The sequence below is a fragment of the Typopeltis vanoorti genome, chromosome 15 (genome assembly GCF_054136105.1).
Source record: "Typopeltis vanoorti isolate ZY-2024b chromosome 15, IOZ_Tvanoo_1.0, whole genome shotgun sequence".
NCBI lineage: Eukaryota > Metazoa > Arthropoda > Arachnida > Uropygi > Thelyphonidae > Typopeltis > Typopeltis vanoorti.
In genome coordinates, this window is record NC_143563.1 from 107763961 (window position 1) to 107783819 (window position 19859).

The 19859-nt window shown below is 33.5% G+C and overlaps 1 protein-coding gene across 3 annotated transcripts in view; it reads right to left on the reverse strand.

Moving 5' to 3' along the window:
* Positions 1-19859, reverse strand: part of Stacl (SH3 and cysteine-rich domain-containing protein) — a 708284-nt gene that overhangs the window by 514802 nt on the left and 173623 nt on the right. For all 3 annotated transcript variants that reach the window (XR_016549521.1, XM_090405477.1, XM_090405478.1), the window contains exons 7-8: positions 13706-13873; positions 9724-9884 (exon numbers count right to left, since the gene is read on the reverse strand). Coding sequence is in view for 2 of the 3 variants with exons in the window: in XM_090405477.1 (XP_090261603.1) it covers positions 9724-9884; positions 13706-13873 (329 nt within the window). In the remaining variant the exon portion in view is untranslated. The remainder of the gene's footprint in view (positions 1-9723; positions 9885-13705; positions 13874-19859) is intronic.

Sequence of the window (19859 nt, forward strand, 5' to 3'; positions counted from 1 at the left end):
AACACACCAACAGTATATATCCAACAGTATGCGAAAACATGTCGTTGAGTCATCTGCGCAAAAGGTTCATTTTTGAAGGAATGGTCAGGGTAGGGCATATAGTAAGGGTAAACAGTACTATAAGAAACAACCATAGAGTCGAGTGACTTTGGACTTAAGATAATCGTTCATCCACTGCAGCTGTTTTGTGTTGTGGTGTTTTGTGTTTGGTAATGTAAAAATAACGGGTGAGCCACAAATTCTTTGAAAATTTCTTTGTGAAAAGTTCTAATTGTTTAGAATTTTCTAACAGAAAGTTAACATAAAATATAAGATCAGAGCTAATAATCAGTGAAATAATAATAATAAACAACTATTTATTTGTGGTGCCACATGAAGTAATCTAAGAAGAAGAATGAAGGAAAACGAATATGAAAAATCGACAGTGGGTAAAAAATACGAATTTTCAGTTATCACTGGAATAATTGATTGTCAATTTCTTTTGAATAAGACTTCAAATTTATTTCCTAAAGAAATTTGTATTTCTGATGGAATTAATGTAAGATATGCATTGACAAAATCACCTTGTAGTTGGAAAGAATTACCAGAAAGAGTTAAAACACAGAATTCTTGGTTAATAAAATATAACCATCAGCTGAAGTGGGAAATTGGTTCACTATCTCTGGCAAACTAAGAACTTGGATGATAGAATCAACATGCAAATATCAAATATTACTTGGCAAAGGAAGAGAAAAATCAAAAACTTTAACGAGGTTAATAGGGGGGGCCTTTTCTTGATTTAAATGAAATTGGATGACCAAAACGTAAAAACATACCGTGTACTTTTAAATGCTTTTGGAAACATAACAAAAAATTCTGTGCTTTTAATAATTTTCAGAAGTATATGTATTGGTTTCAAAAATATAAATATGCAACCCTTAATTTTAATACAGTAATAAATTCCCAACGATCACCAAATGATAATTAACTTTCAGAAGAGAGTCACATTGTCAAAAACCACATGATGGCAATTCCACAAGCATGGGAAGAATCTTTGAATAACAGTGCAAATTTACTGTAAATAATACTTGATTCAAATAAAATGCGTAAATTTAAATGAAGAAATTGGGTGTCATTGATGTGTTATACAAATTTAAGTAAGACCATAACATTTTTTTTCCTTGTGAGATTTCATGCCACAAACTAACCAGAGACTTTTTTTTTTTTGAAAATCCACTCAGTGAAACTGTGTCAACTCTTGGAAGCAAAAGGAAATGGGTATTAAATTAATAGGCAGAATTTTGGTGGAGAATACTTCACCCAAAAAGTGACAATTTATTTATTATATATATAGATACCTCCAATAGACTAGAAAAAACAATCATACTTAAAGTACAACTGTTAGAATTTGTTTATTTACAAAGGGACATTAGATATTTTAACCTATCAAGTTACTAAACTCTTAAAATGTTTGTTGTATAAATAAAAAAGTATCGTTGCATGCAGATAACAAGTGAATCAACATGCATATATCAAAAATACTTGCCATTGGAAAAGAAAAATCAAAAAACATTAACAAACTTAATAGCTAGACCCATTCTTCATTTAATGATACGAAATGATGAAAACAATATGTGCATGAATTTCAAAACTTTGAAAGGGTGATGAATTTCTTGTTTGTTGTGATCATAAATATTTGCATTGGAAAGAATATCTAATATAATAATTGTGTTAATATATATATATATAAATATCCCTACTGTGAAATAAATATCCAGCTGAGAGGAAAACAGTCAATAGGGACTAACAGAAATGAGTTTTATATATTTGAACTATGTAAAAACCATAGTTCAACTTGTTTTTGAAATGTCAAATGGAGAAAAATAACATGAATTACATGTAAGCACCAGTGGCAAGTCATACACTATAAACATCAGAGCAAATCTGAAATCAGAAGAAAAAAATTGCCTTTTTCACTTTATTTAATTTCTGTATGTTAGATTCAGTAAATACAATTTGTTAATAATATTAGTCAAATAATAGGTAACATAGACATTAACAAAGTATATATATATTCCAGAGCTAATATTCATTTGAAATAAATTCCACTTTCCTAGCTATGCAAAATGTAATCAAACAAGCCATCTATTTGAAAACAATAAGCGTATAACATCCTTAATCAGGAATGAATAATTTTAGGATATGTGTCATAAGAATTTTACACTAGAAAAACAGTCGTACTTCCCTGAACTGATAACACTGCACAAAACATCAAAGGGAGAATATGAGCCATGAAAAAGATGTTTGGAATGTCGTGTGGGAAGTATTATCAAACCCTCAAGTAAGACCAAAAGAATTCCAATCCCCCCCAGTCAGAAATGTTCACAAGTAGACATAACAATTACCGATCGCTGGCAGATATATTAGTCAGCATAAGCCAGTTTGAGTTTACACTCGCCATCTTAGGAATAAAAACATAGTATGACCTAATGCTAAGGAATTAACAGTGTACCAAACGGACAGAAAACCTAAGGAACAAAAGTCAAAGTTTTTCAGGTTATTACAGAAATTTCGTTCTTTCAAGATTCTGTTTTTATGTGTTGTGGTGTGGATAAAAATTCAACTATTTTGGAATGTCTAGTTTCATTAAGAAGAGTCATTCTGGAAAGATTGTAAGTAAATTTAAATTATCATTAGAATTTCTAGACTACATACAAAAACGTTATTGTAAGCTTTTAAGTCACCGTTTATTTTTAATTTTTTTTAAAAAATACCATTTGATTTTTTCTCTTCATGTAAACGAAAAAAAAATCACCATTACCCAAACATTAGTAAACAAGATAACATTAATTCGAAAAGAGAATGTCATTTGCCAATAATCTTTTAGTGATGTCACCTCCAACTGATTGTGATAACATTGGAGCAAAAAAAAAGTATGTTTGAGGGACCCCAGCATATAATTAAATTATTCAGAAAACCCTAAACACAGCCACCATCACGAATCTACTCTAAGAATTCTCACCCTTTAACAGGAAAGAAATATCCCAAAATGTATTGGAAATTTTTTTAAATTTAAACTTAAAAACAATTGATAATTGAAATTTCAATAATCACTGCTCGTATGTTTTGGTAAGAGTAATTCTAATACTGAATAGTTTTTTTTTTCATAAGAATAATCATAGGGTACATATTAGAGTACCAACATAGATACATTAGCGACTTTTCATGTCTAATGTGTGTGTGTGATGAACACCAGCATATAATTAAATTATTCAGAAAACCCTAAACACTGCCGCCATCACGACTTACTCTAAGAATTAATTCCCACCCTTTAACAGGAAAGAAATACCCCAAACTGTTCTGGAAAATTAGTACACCCATCTATAAACAACCAAACACAAAACATGACAATGACGGATGTGTGTGTCACCCTGGGAAAATTCCAAGATATCTTATCTCAAAAAGATCGCCCACAATTCCATATGCAAACCAAAACACCATGTGATATCACAGAGAAACATCTGATCCCCAGAAATTTCCAAACACATTACGTCACGTTTCCTATCTCTAAATATGCCCACAATGCAATAAGCGAACCAAATACACCACGTGATGTCCCTGACAGACAAGGGCCCCAGCGAAATTCCAAATTCTATAACATCTACGTCACGATTCCTTATCTTATCTTGACAGAAGTGTCCCACCAATCACGACACGATTCCTTATCCACTAATATATCTTCCTTTCCATTCAAAACAACGTCACTTATTTACAACTAACAAATCACATCACTTATCTTCATCTGATAACAACAAACATTCATGTCACAATTCCTTATCTTATCTTGATGTGGTCAGAAGTGCACCACCAATCACAACACGAATCCTTATCTCTACCATCACGCATAATTCCATACGCGATCCAAAACACAACTGACGTCACTGGCACATATGCCCCCAGGGAAATTCCTAACATTACAAACTCATGACGTCACACACAATGACGTCATCAAATAAACAACAAATCACGTCACAATTCCTTATCTTATCAGAAGTGACCCACATACTATTAACATCCAATCAGGAAGTGCTGGAACAAATGGGGAAATCACGTGAACTTTTAGATACCATAAAAAGAAGGAAAGCCGCATATCTTGGTCACCTACTTCGTAATGACAAATGTAAGATAGTTCAATTGATTATAAAAGGGAAGATAAATGGAAGAAGAGGACAAGGAAGACAAAGAAAATCTTGGCTGGCAGACATCAGGCAGTGGACTGGCATGAACTCTGAGAGACTGCTCAGAGTAGCTGAAAATTGCTCAAAATTTGCAAAGGTGTTCGCGGCCCTCTGATAGGAGATGGCACTCAAAGAAGAAGAAGATATTTGGGGCAGCTGAAGACAATCTCCAAAAATCTGCATATAAATTGAATTTAATAATAAAACAATATGACAATTTCTCAAAAAAAACTAACTATTCGAATTAAAATAGTAATAGACAAATAACTGAGCAAAATAAATTTTAATTATTTAGACTATAAATTAAGTTATAAGAGGCCTGTGTAGCTCAGTGGAAGTGGTGCTTGCATCCTCTGTGCTTGGTCGCTCGAAGTCTGACTTCAGTCGCTCGAAGTCTAGTCGCTGACTGGAGGAACTTTTTCTAAGCCTTTCTTTGGCCGATTCCCGAGTTAGTCGATCTCTGGCACGGGCAAGCAGGGTTTGCCTCCCGTAAACTCGGGTTTTTCGTCCCGTAAACTCAAGAAAATCGACCATAGTACCCACATTATTTCAGACAGTAACATCTCTTGTTAGGGTTAGGTACTAAGAGATGGCAGCACTTGTCTGCCAGCCTCTTCATCGGTGGCTGCTGTAATTAGTGATAGACATGGGCCAGCTAGCTCTGATTGACTACCGGTGGAGATTGAACTGCCTACTCAGTCTCCAAAAGCTAGATAGGGTATAAAGCCTACTCCCTATAAGGGAATAAAAGGCGTTAGATGATTTTTTTATTGTTACAATGAAAATTTAGGCATATCTAGCAAAATTAACAAATTCTCGAAAGCGGTCCAAGAATGTATATTTTATTAAATCAACATTATTGTATTACAATGAAGCATGGACAATAAAGAGAAAATAAAAGTATCACTGAAGCAGAAATGAAATATATGAGAACAACAGGTTACAGAAGACTAGATGAAAAGAGAAATGAAGACGTATTGAAAAAAACTAAACCAGTAATGGAAACAATAGAAAAATACAGAACCAAATGGAAAGAGCATATAGAACGAATGGCTTATGATAGAATACCGAGGAAAATGAACTATAAACCAAAAGATGGAAGATACAGATGGAATGATGAAACGTTGGTCTAAGATCGAAACAAGCCACCTGGGATATATTCGTAAAATGACAAAGAAAATTTTCATGTCAGTTCTTGAACAACTCTTCCTTTTATCAACTTCTGTTGTAGTTTATTTTGTTAAGAAATATGAAAGAACCAATTCAAACACGCGAAGAAAATTTTCATAGTTGGTTTTCTAAAAGTCATGACATGTATGTGTACACATCGTTTTTAGTATGTGGGGGGGAGGTTTGTTTTAGTATCCACAGTGATGTGCCCAACTGTTTTTCATTAGAATGTTTTCAATAAACTACTCAAGTTGTATGAGAGATTATACAGTATACTGATGTCTCCCCTGGCGGCATTCAATTCTAGTAATTGAATTCTAGTAACTCAATCTAAGAAGAATTATTTAAATTAAAAGACAGAATCAGATAAAAATAGCAAAGATCCTACGCACCACATCTCATTAAAATTCCATCCAACTATCATCTCTAATTATTTTGATGAAAGAACTATTCCAGTTGAAACAAACTTATCTGTTTAAAGAAGCTTCCACCCAATCAACGTCTTCAAAATTATTTAAGAATTTTGTGCCGGTAAATGACCTGATTCAAAAGAAAATTCAAGTAGCTTGGCAAATGTTTGAAAGAATTACAAACCATTTCGATAATCAGGTGCGTAAAACCTGTTAAATGAAACTGTCATCGAACAGGTATATTGCACACCTGAAACTGCAAAATACATTTTTATGAACATAATTCTATTCAACCTCAATAAATATAGCAATTAACGAAGAATACAAAAATGTAAACAACATTCATCTATAAATCTCGAAGATTAAAAAAAAGGATACAATTCTCTTTATTTTACTTCGTAACAAGACATGCAGGGGAATGAGATCCGAAGCACGTGGACATTTATTGTGCGCAAAGACAGCGAAAGTGAATTTAAGGATATTTTTGAAAAAAAAAAAAGAAATTTTAGGATAATCTCATAGGCTTTATATTAACACTGATGATTAATCATTAGAAACAGCTTTTTTTATTTCTTATAAGAATACACATATTTTTTTTCTACACTAACGCCGTAAAATGAATTATTATTTACACAGAGATGGGTTCATATTAAGCAATTAATGTCAGAAGATAAATTTGTTATACTGTATTTTGTTTTTAATTAAAGTTTTATCTGATAGCAAGAATAAGTTGTTATGAGTACTCTTTGTATCCGGTTGGATGAGATTGCACTAAGAAAATGGAATTCGAAATTTTTATTCCGAAATTAATATTCGTAGCTCAGTATTATTTAATGGAAAAAATTTCGAAACCTTTCAGAGAATATCAAAAATGTCTCATTTTGATTAATCATAACTTCAGATCTGTGACATTTATTTTTCCCAGTGAAATAATAAATAAAATCAATGAAGCCAAACTGCAAATATGCTTTAAGCTTGCCGAAAGTCCCACTGAATTGCAAGCTTTTGATTAACAAAAGTCGCTTTCACTTATTCAGCAGAAAGATGAAGACCAACAAAAAGAGACAAAAAATAGAAAACAAACAATGAAAATTTTAAGGGAAATATTGGAAAAACAAGGAAAGATAAAATAAGAAATGTGAACATTAGGAATGGTTTAGGACTACAAAGTATTTGAATAAATGCTTGTGAACCCTCGCTTGAAGAGGTTTGGATACCGAGAAGTGTTGGAAACGAATTTCAAGGGAAGAGGTCAAGAGGATAACTACGGAAAAGGTGGAGAGACCAGATAATAGATCTGTTTAAAAAAAATGAAACCTGAAATGGAATAATATTCACGAAATAAAAAAATTAGGAATATAAAAATGGAGAGATTTGATCCAATTGACTGTTTTTCTGTAAAAACAGTTGCAGATAAAGAAGAAAAACTTAAAGTGCATGATAGCAAGGATTAAGCAATGCTGATAAATTTTCGTAAAACCAAAACAATGGAATTAAGTGGAAAAAAGCTTAGCTTTACACTGGAAGAAAATAAATTAAAAGACGTTAAAAATTTAATTACCTTCAATCATGTGAAAAAGTATGAAGAAACTATTGAACGAAGAATAAATGTAGAGGGGTCCACTACGACTAAATTTACAATTTGGGGGGGGGGGAAACCACTCCCCCCTCAAAAAAAACCTAACACCTCTCCAAAGAACTTCAAATCTAATTATATATCTCGATATTCTCCACATATTCTCTCTGATTTTCTTTTCGGTGCAGAAAGACTTCAATTATTAAACAAAAGGAAGACTAATGAAGATTAACAGGCTTTGTGGGGAAGTGTTTGAATAAAATAACAGCATGGATTTTAATGAAATCCAATCAGGAGATCAGAAAAGAATAATTAAAGCAAAAGGAAATATATCTATAAGGAATACCTAGAAAATAACAGAAGCATAATTTCATTGAATGTCTACAGAAAAATAAATAACTTGGTTGCAAAATGGACTGAACCTGTTCCTGGCTGCTCTAGCTCTCACATTAGGAAAATGAGGATAATAATTACTTTTTAATATGAATTCGTCATTTTATTTTATTTTATTTTTTATCATTCTTTTTTTTTGATAATACCACGCAACCGAGCTGTTTAAAAATTATCACCCTCGAAGGCCAATGCATTAGTGTTTTGGCTGACAATATTTTAATATTCACGTCAACATTATAGGTGACAAAAACTTGAAATAGTTTAGTAGTGGGTTTGCAAAAGGGAAAGAAATAAAGCAGGTGGTAATGTTTTTCATGAGAAATTGAAATGTAATACCTGGGAAAGGCTATGCAGGGAAGACTACTTCAGCGGATGGAAATATAAAGAATGAAAATACGAGGTAAAGGAAGCTGGTTCGACGATTTGTAGTTGGATTGTTCATTAAGGGTAACCAGCTGAGGCCAGTCTAAAATCGAGTTTACTTAACCGAAATGGATTATTTTGAACAGGATTGAAACGATTTTTTTTCCCGGGAAGTTCTGGGTTGACTATCTCAAGTATGAAAACAATATTCTACTGACAGAAGGATTTGTAAGAAAAAAATTAGCTTCTGCTTACTTTACGGATGAGAATCAGCATCGAACACTGTGGTCAGAGTTTCTGAAAGACGGCAACTGCATGCGTTCTCAGGGAAACGTGCGTTTTATAAGTAAACATAATCCTTCGATTAAAGGTACCAGAAAATCTTCTTTGTGTCAATTATGAGATTTGACTCCAGATAATTTCTAACTATGGACAATGTGTCAAGGATGAATCACGGTGTTAAAATAACAGTATTCAGAAATGTCTCATGCGTTGTTTTGAAGCGGTCCGAAAGCGAAACAGTCATCCTCCAATTCTACCATCTTTTAGCGATTGAAGGATTTTTTAAAAATCTTGCACGGTTGAAAATAAAAATCAGTTAACTAACTAGCACAGTGTCTTCCTTTTCGATATACAGGTTTTGGGTTCGAATCCGATGACTAGCATGGACCTTTTGTGAATGCTTTTAGGTGGTAGGTGATCGCAAAAATCCTTAAATATGAAGCTCCCACCTGGCTTAACCGTAACATCTGACAATTTTAAGCCACTTCAGGCAACTATTAGCTGCTGAAATGAAATATTCAAAAATACTATTCAATTTAACTCCTACATGATAGCTTTCTTCAGCAGAGATAACTAAAACATCTAAAACGAAAATCAAACAACTAACTGTACAGTGTATAGGAACAAATGCATCGTATCACGTGGTAGATCAAGAAAATCACCAGTTACAAATGAGAACAAGTGAGAGAACAGTCACTCGGGTGCCTTGAATTCAATTACGGAGGATAGAAAATGTAGGATCGAAAATCTTGATTTACTTTGGTAAGAAACTTGTTTCGGCTTTATTCAAGATTTCCTCTTTATATCAATCCACTATTTGATTCGGTAGGCAAGAGTTACGCCTGGTATATGCAGTTCTGATATTCTAACCAATATAAAATTTGGATTTCTCATTGGTGGATTGGATTAATGAGAATGAAAATTTTTGCCGCAACCATCAAGGGGGAAGTGGTTATCTTGACATTGACAATTTATGGTGGTTGAAGACGGTGTTTATTTCTTATGCATATTCTATTTAACAACTGCTTACTTATGGGAATATATTTCCATAAAAGTAAGTCACAGGATTATTTTTACATGCTGAGCAAAGAAATATTAGAATATACATTCAACATTTTTCTTTTTTTTTGGGGGGGGGGGCATAGTTCTTATAGCCAAAAACAAAACACATTTTTCGATTGCATGCGTCTGAGGGCATGCAATCGAAATTTGATGTCTTTCTTTTTCAGCTCGAGGATTTTTATGAAAAAGTTAAAAAAATCTGAAATTATGTCGGGTGAAACGGGAACAAAAAAAAGTATATTAATTTTACCTTTGCTGAAGTCTGACGAGGGAGTCCACAGCTTCTTGAAGTTGGCGTATCTGGGAATCCAAGTTATTGACGTCTTGCCTGAGGCTCTGAGAGCGAGCAGGAAGTGACAAGTGAGAAACACGATCACTTATAAGTTCGTCTCGAAGCATCATAGGCGCCTCCTGAAAATTTATTAAGCACTTAGGACTGATATCGCAATTATTTGGAGATTTTAGGTATAACTCTTACAAATATAATAACAGAAATCAGCTGGATGTTTACAAGATCCTACGGACTTATGCTCTATCACGTACGAAACACTATCTTTCTTTACCCTTAATCAGACAAAATATATACCAGTGCTTTTTTTTTTCTCACCACTAATGTGATTGGTACATATAAGGCTAGCATGTTATTTTATTTTAGATTACGCCAAAGAAAACCAAGAACAAGAAACTGGGCCAGTGACGCACTCAGGATTGAACCTTGGGGCGAGCCGAGTTGAACGGATAAAAATATTTTTAATGCAAATTCAATAAAATTCATTAGGTGATTATAAAAAAAAATTAAAGAATAAAATCCAGTTTTGCTTTCTTTTTATAAAGCTCTTGAATTACTTCAGTCGCGGTTACATTAATCTCTGTGTGTGTGTGTGGCAAAGCCAGTCCATTCAATCGTGATTGTGTCATTGTAGATCTTAAATAGGTTTTTAAAAGGCGTATGTATAAGGAAATGGCGCATGTTGTTACCGGAAGCATTGCAAATATTTTAATAAGTTATAAATGTTAGAATGTATCATTTTGTCACACTTCGCAACTGCATCAACGCCATTTTTGCATGGAGCTATTGCAAACGGTTTTTCAAATTTTTTATAACACAACTTAAGATCCGGTACCGAAGTAGCGGTCGGTCCGCACCAGCACTACTTCGTTCGCCTTGTGTTCACCGCGGCCGTGATTCCCGAGAGCCATAGGGTATTCCCATCTTATGTCCGCTAATTCATTAGTAGTATAGAAATAGAAGACGACACAACATAAATAAGAAAATGAATTTTAATTAGAAAAAAAAAAGATTTTTGGAAAATTTTCTAGTTTTTTTTTCCCTTTTTTTTGGGGGGGGGAAGCTCGGGCCCCTTGTCCCCCTCCCCTTTGAGTGTGCCACTGAAGGTAGCAAAAACATAACTTGCGTTCTCTCGAATTTCAAGGAAAGGCATTGCTACTGACAGCATATGCTGAATATCACTGATTGTTGATAAATGGAAATTAAGTCACCATTAAAGCCAATAATGCCTGACATTTAAACTCTGCCAAAAGTTAACAAATGTAAAAGTGTCTGCGCTTACAATCATTTAATGTGTTATTATACATGAACCAAATGAGACATGGACTACATTAACATTCGTAACTTCATCGATAGCAATTCACTTTCATGTATTCGTGAAAGTGAATTGCTAATGAACTCGATTTCGAACAGCTAGTGAGTGCATGCATAGTACTGTGAAATTGAATGCTTTACAATGCTTATGTGGAATTTAAGGCATTAAACAATACTCAAAATGCTTAACAACCCTTTTAAGAATAAAAGTTATATTACAGAGAAATGTTATTTTTATTAAGCTGGTTGGAGAAATTACATTTTAGAATTTGAAAACAGGACAGGCTAAAATCTTAGACTTTTTTTTTCACACACAAGCTTAAAATTGTTGAATGGTTATAAAATATATTTATTAAACAACTAATGTTTCTCATAATATAAAAGCATGCCCATTTATAAACTTTAATAAATGAAATAAGAAAATTTATGTATGATGTAAACAGCTAATTTCGCCTGAATTTAAGTCTTAAAATGAGTGAAATCATTATTTGCTATTAAATAGAATAAGTTGCACGATTTAGATATTACTTAATTATTAAGAGAAAAGTTATCGCATAATTCGGCAACTGCTCAAAATCAGAATGATCTGTCATTTAATCTTCTTATTAAGGATTTATTCACATTATGTGAATTTTCTCTATTTTCCCACTTAATTGGTCTTTTTATGAGCAGAGCTAACCTCAGTTTGGCACAATCCTGCTATGCACCATTACAGAATACACAAAGAAAACTAATAAATACCAAGTCCTTCCTTAGCACTTTTCTGGATACTTTAAAGTCTGAGAATTATTACTGTAAATGAGAATTATGCCAACGATTGGCTTCAGACCTAATTCAACATCCTTATTGCCATTTTTCATGTTTTAGTAATTAGAATGAGGTGCAAGCTAACACTTCATCTTACCTGTTTCATAAAACACTTATTCTTTTGCCATATAAGAAGAGGAAAAAATAAATAAATCTTAGGTTTTTAAGCGATTTGCAATTCTGATTATTGAATAACTGCACAAAAGGATTACAAAATGATGGCTTTGCCAGATTTTTTTAAACTTAGTCCTTTCTTAAAACACTCAATTTATTCCATTTAATTACAGTCATCGATGTATAAATTTATTCAAATTTTTCTTCAATTCACACCGCTTTCCTGTCACTCAGCTTCCTGACAAATGATACAAAACTGTTCCTTTTTAATATATCAGTACCTTTATAAGAATGAAGCTGACGTTAAAGCTCGGTTTAACAATACTATTACTAACCAAGGAAGTGACAGGTTAGTACAAAATAATATATCCAAATACTGTATATACTGATTAATTATATCGCCTTAATCGATTCTTCTACTGACTTAACCCAGTATTCTGCATCCGTTAAATACATTCTGATATAAATATATTTTAATGCGTCATAATAATTCTCAAAGCATTTTCATATAAGCATTCCGCTACAGTTGCAATCACATTAAACAAATCTCGTACGAGGTTTTTCATTTCTCAAACATGAAAATAGGCCAGAGGACCCAATTAACAGATAATAAACTGGCCCCATAAGCATAATTGCTTCTGGTCATAATTCCAAACAACAAAGCAACTGCATTAGATTGCATGTTGATTGAACTACGGCAGTGGGGCTAACAGCCTTAATATTTAAGAATGCGAATTACACCCGATTAAAGTTCAGAAATAACCAAACATGAATGCGGAGCATTAAGGGCTTCTTTGTGAATAAAATATAATTAATTGCAGTTCATGCAATTAGGGAATTAAGTTTAAATTCTACTATTATTGACTTCCATATCCAATTTATGTTGCTACTTTTCCACTATATTTACATTGTTATAAACTTTTTTAGGCCAATTCAGCTAAAGAAATGCTACTGGAAAATCGGTGTACATTTTAATAGCGTGAGTGAGGAAAGGTCTGGATGATCCAGAAACCTTTCCGTAGGTCGTAAGCAAGGAACTTTCCCGAGCCATGTCAGACCTCCAACAAGTAGAGTTATGATCTCAAATATGTCGTGATGAAAATCATATACTATTTAAGATAGTCTCAAACATCCCTATACAGTGGGATTCGAACTTTGATTATTTAAGCGGATGACAATATCCACTGTCCTAACCAAAGCTGAAAAACTGCACTTTGGTTAGAATCGCATTCAATTAAATCGTTCCCAGTCCTTAGCATTAATTTCCTGTTTAAATCTTTCATCACCAAAAGAAGCATAACATTAATTAATAAGAAATTTAGCAGCATTTGCTTATTTTTACATGCAATCAATGACTATTACTTTGACTACGCAACGCGAATGGGTATGTTGGGAAGAACACTTATTCCTCTTTATCGCAAATATTTGGGTTTGATATTTTGCGGAGATATTTACTTGTAGGATTATCTTATCTCCAAAAGAAGATAATCGTATAACTTCTTTTATGATCATTTGCTCACTGACAAAAGGGATGGTTAACAGCGATTTTCTTTAAATTACGATAAGGCTTCTCGGACATCGACTCTAACGATAAGGCCATAATCACAGGACATTAATTAATATGAAATTTTGTTTTAACAACACATCAAGTGTGAATCGAAATGTGAAAAATATTTTTCTAAAGGTATTATTTTGAAGCTTTTCATACCAGTTGTATAGAATCGTCCAGCGCAGGCAGTGAGAACGTGTGCCTGTGTAACGTATGCGAATATCGGTCAATGTTCAGAGTTCGAATGAAGCTGGCTATATCTGATTTCGGGTTAACAGCCTGAGAAACAACACTAATATTTTCATAATGTTCTGCTTGTTCTCGTGCCTGAAAAGAGATTAAAAATTGAAGATTGAAAAAATAATTGAAAACAATGTTTACTGCAGCTATTGTCTTCATTTTAATTAATGCAAAAGAAAAACTATTTCCAAAATTTAAAAGCTTTAATTTACTAAATTAAATTGAATTTATTACAGGTAAATGATAAATAATTCGTGTCGTCCATTAACAACTTGAAGTAAAAAGCCATGTTCAATACAGATGTTTTAACCACTTTCACTTACGTGCAACGACAATCAATTAAACACTTTCAGCCCTTGCAGATAGAAGGTTGATAGAACTACAGAAACTATTTAAACTATTGCTGGCAAGGAGGCCTCATTGCAGCTGTTTATTATATGACATTAAACACATGACAGCGACGCGCCACAAAAGGTGAAATGCTGCGTTGTTGGTTCCAAACATCTATGAAGGGTACACTTCCTTCAATATTACCTTGAAGTTTTAGCAGGAGAGCTGAGTAAGGCACTATATAGAATCAGATATTACTACTACAATTTTGAGACGTCTAAGAATCTATCAGACCTGGTATATTCATATCCATTACTGCGAATATACAGCCTTTATGATCTCGATGGAAGCATTCATTCTACTAACTTTACGCCGTTCAGGAAATTGAACGAAGTGTTTCAAGTTAAACCAAATGAAATTCATGGCATTTTGGATCAAAATCCAATCCAACTGAACGATTTTGCCTAACTTCTCTAAAATTCAACACTTATAAAAAGAGCCAACCAAAAATATTCGGGACAGAATTTTTTTGTATGAAATGAAAGCGCACAAGTTAACTTGGAGTTTTCTTCTTCAAAGTGAATCCCCCTGATTATATACAGCGATCCTTTCATTGTCGTATTTAATTAAATATTACAGGAATCCTTGTATTTTCCTACTTTTATTGTGAATAGGCCGAGTTCAGGAACCATAAGAATTAACTACGGATAACAATTCGTGTACACCCAGAGAGTGTAGCACCGAGTATTATCGTTTCGAAGTATCCAGATCTCAGAAGATGGCTTTTCTTGGGTTGTTTCCGATCAACTGAATTTCTAGAGTCTTGAGGATTATGGTTGTGATGTAATTCATGGTCTACTCTGTGTGTCGAATTTTTGTTTCATCAGAATTTCCAAGTTAAACCAAATGTCAGCATTACTTTGATATTTTTAAAATGGGACTAACTATCCGAATGGCTGCAGAACGTGGGTCACACTGGTTGCTCCATTTCAGAATGCCTACACTGGAGTCAGAGCACTCACGACTGAGTGAAACAATGATATTATTCACCATGTGCATAAAAAAAAAATTAACATTATTGACCTTGTGCGCTTTTCACTTCGATACAGTCAGTAGTTACAAAGCATTTCGTTCAGGAAATCTGCCATTGTACAAGGCGTAGCTAAAAGTAATGAGACTGGTTTTATCGAACCTTATGTAGTGGAGTCAGATGCGATTTCTGTGCCAGAATAGTTCCTATTAATCAGATCAGATCACAGTAGCCATGGTCTTTCTACAAATATTTTAGGTCTGAAAATCGGTTTGAAAGATGTATTTGATGCTATCTAGAATATTCAAAAGAAAGTGAGAAAGACTTTGTGGGCCATTACGAAAGAATAATTCAGCATATTTTTTAGAACAATGATAGTTACTTTGACTTAAATATATAACTTACTATAAGCCTTGATATCTCTGAATTCATGGTTCCTGTAGCTCATTTCTGTAACTTTTAGTGCGAAGTAATAAGCAAAGCTTTATTCCATGGAGTACCCCAAATACTAAATGTTATTTGGTTACAACTCTTTAATTAAGAAAGTAAAAAAAAAACATTAGAAAGAGTTCATGAATAGGTATCTTTGTATCGGCGGTAAAATTTTTAGGTAAGTTCCTATAGGTTAAAATGAATCAAGAAGAGACGAAGAAATAAATCAATAGTGAATGAGTATGATGCGGATTATGAATGAATATGATAAAGAATAAGTATGCCATTGATGGCAAGTATAAGACGAGGATAAAAAAAACCGGAGGGGAAAAAAACATTCGTTGGACATAAAAGGTACATTGAAAGCCTAGAATTCTTAAAAGTATATGAAAGACCCAAGAACTTGAAAATTAATAAAATGTATGATAAAAGAACGCGATAAGAGCGAAGAAATCAACTGATTTTAGCCTGTATTGATAATACTCCATTTGCGTCCAACCGATTTTTGTTTATCTTCTTCTTATACTTATTAATGTCATACTTATTCGTTATCGACTTATTTGACCCAGTATCATATTCACGTATTTCATCGTCTTTTACCATAACATTTGATATATACTCTCTGTCCAAAAAGAAACCGACCTTTTGATAGAAAATAAAACACGTTCGAATTATAATTATTCAAATCATTTATTTCAATCAATATACTCTCCCTCAGCTTCGATACAACATTTGGCATGGTCAATTAATTCCATAAATGAGTTTTTTTTATATCGGTTTTTGGGACACTGTTGAAAGTTGTGGTTACTGCCGCTGAACGTTTTCAGTGGTGTCGTATCGCTTTCCTTTCATCGGCAAATGAAGTTGGGGGAGAGAAAGTAGTAACAGGGTGCTAAATCAGGTGAATACGGCGAGTGATCCTACACAGAAACTGTTTTTGCTCAAAAACGGTCTCACAATGTTTGAACGATGAGATGGTTCATTACCATGCAAAAGTTACCAGCTGCCTGCATGACGATATTCATGCGGTACGAGACGAATTTTCGCTATCAATCGCTTCAAAACTTCGAGATAAAACTCACCATTGACCGTTTGGCCAGGCGGAACGAATTCCTTGCTGGTAATGTCCTTGGAATCGTAGAAACAAATCAGCTTTTTCTTTACTTTTGACTTCTCCAAGCGACATTTTTCGGATGCCCTCTTCTGGTGGTCTCCAATCAGCACTCTGACGCTTTGTTTCGGGTTCATACTCAAAACACCACGTTTTCGCCAGTAACGATCGTTTCAAGGAAGTTTAGATCCTTACGAGCGATTTTAATGAGGTCCTTGGAGTGTTCAATTCGGTACATTTTTTGATCGTTGGTCAACTTGTGAGGAACAAATCGCGAATTCAACGAAGGCCCAAACTGTCGGTCAAATTGTTGTGCACAGTTTATTTTGGAATTCCCAATTCATCTTCAATCAATCTCACGAACGATTTCGAGTTTTCTTTGATGAAATCAACCACTTTTTGGATGTTAACTTCGTTCAGTCGTTTTTGGACGGCTCGACTTCTCGTCCTCGAGCGTTTCATGACCACTTTGAAATCGCTTAAATCACTCGTAAACTTGAGTACGGGATAAGCATTCATCACCATATGCTTTTTTTAAGCATTTAATGCGTTTCGGTAAAACTTTTACCAAGTTTAACACAAAAGTCAATCGCAGCTCTCTATTTGAAACTCATTTTCCGACCGTTCGTCAAAACACACTGTCACTCTTGGCACTATAACTCAGCTTCTAATGAAACAAATGTCATAAACAGTTGACACAACACTAATGAGGGTTGCCGCTTTCGACAAGAAAAAAGATACAGATGGCCCCACTAGTTTCTTCTATTTTTCGAAAAGTTCGGTTTCTTTTTGGCCATAGGGTGTACTTCAACTATAAGAACCTACGAAAGAATACAGAAAAAGTACGAAATGATACTGATTTATGATCGTTTTCATTGACGATTTTTAATACCTCCTTAATTTAAAAATAGTTATGACCAAAATCATTAGTACGTAGGTTATCCCATAAAATGAACTTTGCTTATTACTTTATAACCGACTGAGACAGTGATATGATATTAGTGAAAGCATGCTTTGTTTTTGCGTATTTAATTTAGAGCCAGACAATCGTAAACCAAAATCGTAACTTAAACCAATATCTACTACGAATTAATGTCCTCCCCTCATCCCGTTTCAGTTGTTTAAGTGGAGAGAAAATTTAGGATTATGTAAACACGGTCAGTGCTCAGTTGTTATCAATTAGTTAATATCAATTAACTCTGATAGTAGCCAACATTTTCTGGTACAGAGAGAGAGATCCATTTACTTATTAGAAAATGTCAAGGCATATCACGTTTCTTCCCTCCCCCACCATCATTGCATACAGAATTCTTCTGCTGAGGTTCGAATCACTTAGTTCTTACTTGGAACTTAAAGAAAATAAGTTGAATTTATCTCCTACTTATTTCGTTTTCGTGAATTAGACCACAGAATATCCCTTGTTCTCTAGAGAATTACATAATTTTCTAGAGGGCAAGAATTTTCTAATTAATTTTCTTCCAGTTTGCAACGAGTTATGTTGCAAACTGCAAGAAACTACATAAACCCTCAGAGAAACATGCAGATCACTGCTTTTGACTTTTTTTTCCTCTCAAGTCCGACAGGAGATCCTGGAAAGAAAAGTACTGCGTAAGAGTTTTATTTGTTTTATTTTTATTACTGTATTTATGTTATTTTTTTCAGAAATGTCATTTTTATGTTTTGAATTTTATGTTCTTCAGCTAAAATTAATTTTCTAACTTGCATTTTAATAGAACTGTCTGTTGAAGCCCCATAAAAACCACCAATCACTTCCAAATATGTAACCTAATTAAAGATAAAGTTTATTCAGATACGTAATGTTAGCATAACATGATATTCAAATCGTCTATTCTCCAGGAAGCAGTTTGCAATTAAAATTGTCAAAGAAAAAACTATCTAATATGCACAGGTAATGCATAAATACAGTGCAATAGGAGTTCGACAGAGATAGTGTAAGTATGGGGCTCATTCTCTCTCTAACAGTAACTCATAAAATTAATAACCGCAATTTTTGAATGAAAATCATTGCATCAAGATCACTTAAAATTAATAAATATCTTTCCCAAAGGTGAATTGAACAAAATAAACTACCATTTAGAACAAACTGCCTGAAATCTATTTTAGCTTTAACTGGCGAAGTATTAATTATGGATGGTATTTTCTTTTTTGCTTGAGTACAGAATCATTGAATAATTTATAGACGTGCTTTAACATGTACCTAAATTGATTAGCAGGAAAACGTGGGCCTTTTTGCTTTTGGAGTGTTGCATGCAGTAGCCAGTATGTTGTACCTTTATCTCAAATTAAAGGAGTGAAACTCACAGTTAGTAAATATTAAAGTTATAGGAAGGGGAACAACCGACTATTATTATCAGTGTTATTCCTCTAGGACAGAGGACAGAATTTTTAGTGCTCCCTTAGAGAAATTATTGTGAGATCGCAGCGATAATTTGCAGCGTAGACCGCAGTATATCTGAGAGATGCATTCATTACTAGTATGTGCTAAATGCAAGAAAACAAAGAAAAAAACACTGCAAATATAATACACGATGGTACAAATTAAGTGAATATTGAATCCAACATTATTTCATAGCCGAATATAGAAACTACAAGAGTTTCGTGCCGAATATATAGAAACTAAAAGTTTCAGCGGATGCAAGCATAAGTAGTGCCTTATGGGCAACTCGTAGTAAAGGTGCGGCAAGTTCCAGACCTCTTTCCTTAGTATTTTCCATAAATGTAAAGCACATTTTGCAGAGGTCAGCAACCTTTTTAATATGAAGAGCACAATATAAAATTTGAAAATTACGGAGGGCTCATGACACAGGCATTTTTTCTCTCATTTCAAATTTAGAAATTATATGATTAGATGTTTTTAAGAAAAATTAGATTTCAAATTTTAACATTATTTTATTTACCTCGCTGTTACAACATATTTTTGTCACATATGAATGACTATAAAATACCATAAAAAATAAAAAATGAATAGAAAAAGAATATTCATGTTAACAATTAGCATGCATTCTGTCAGATCAGATGCGAGCGCCTTACTTTATCAATCATAATGGCAAATGTATTTGTTTATTATGCAATAATAAGTGTGGCTATTTCTAAAAAAAAAAAAAAGTAATATAGAAAGCCATTTCAAAATCATTCATGATAATTGTAAT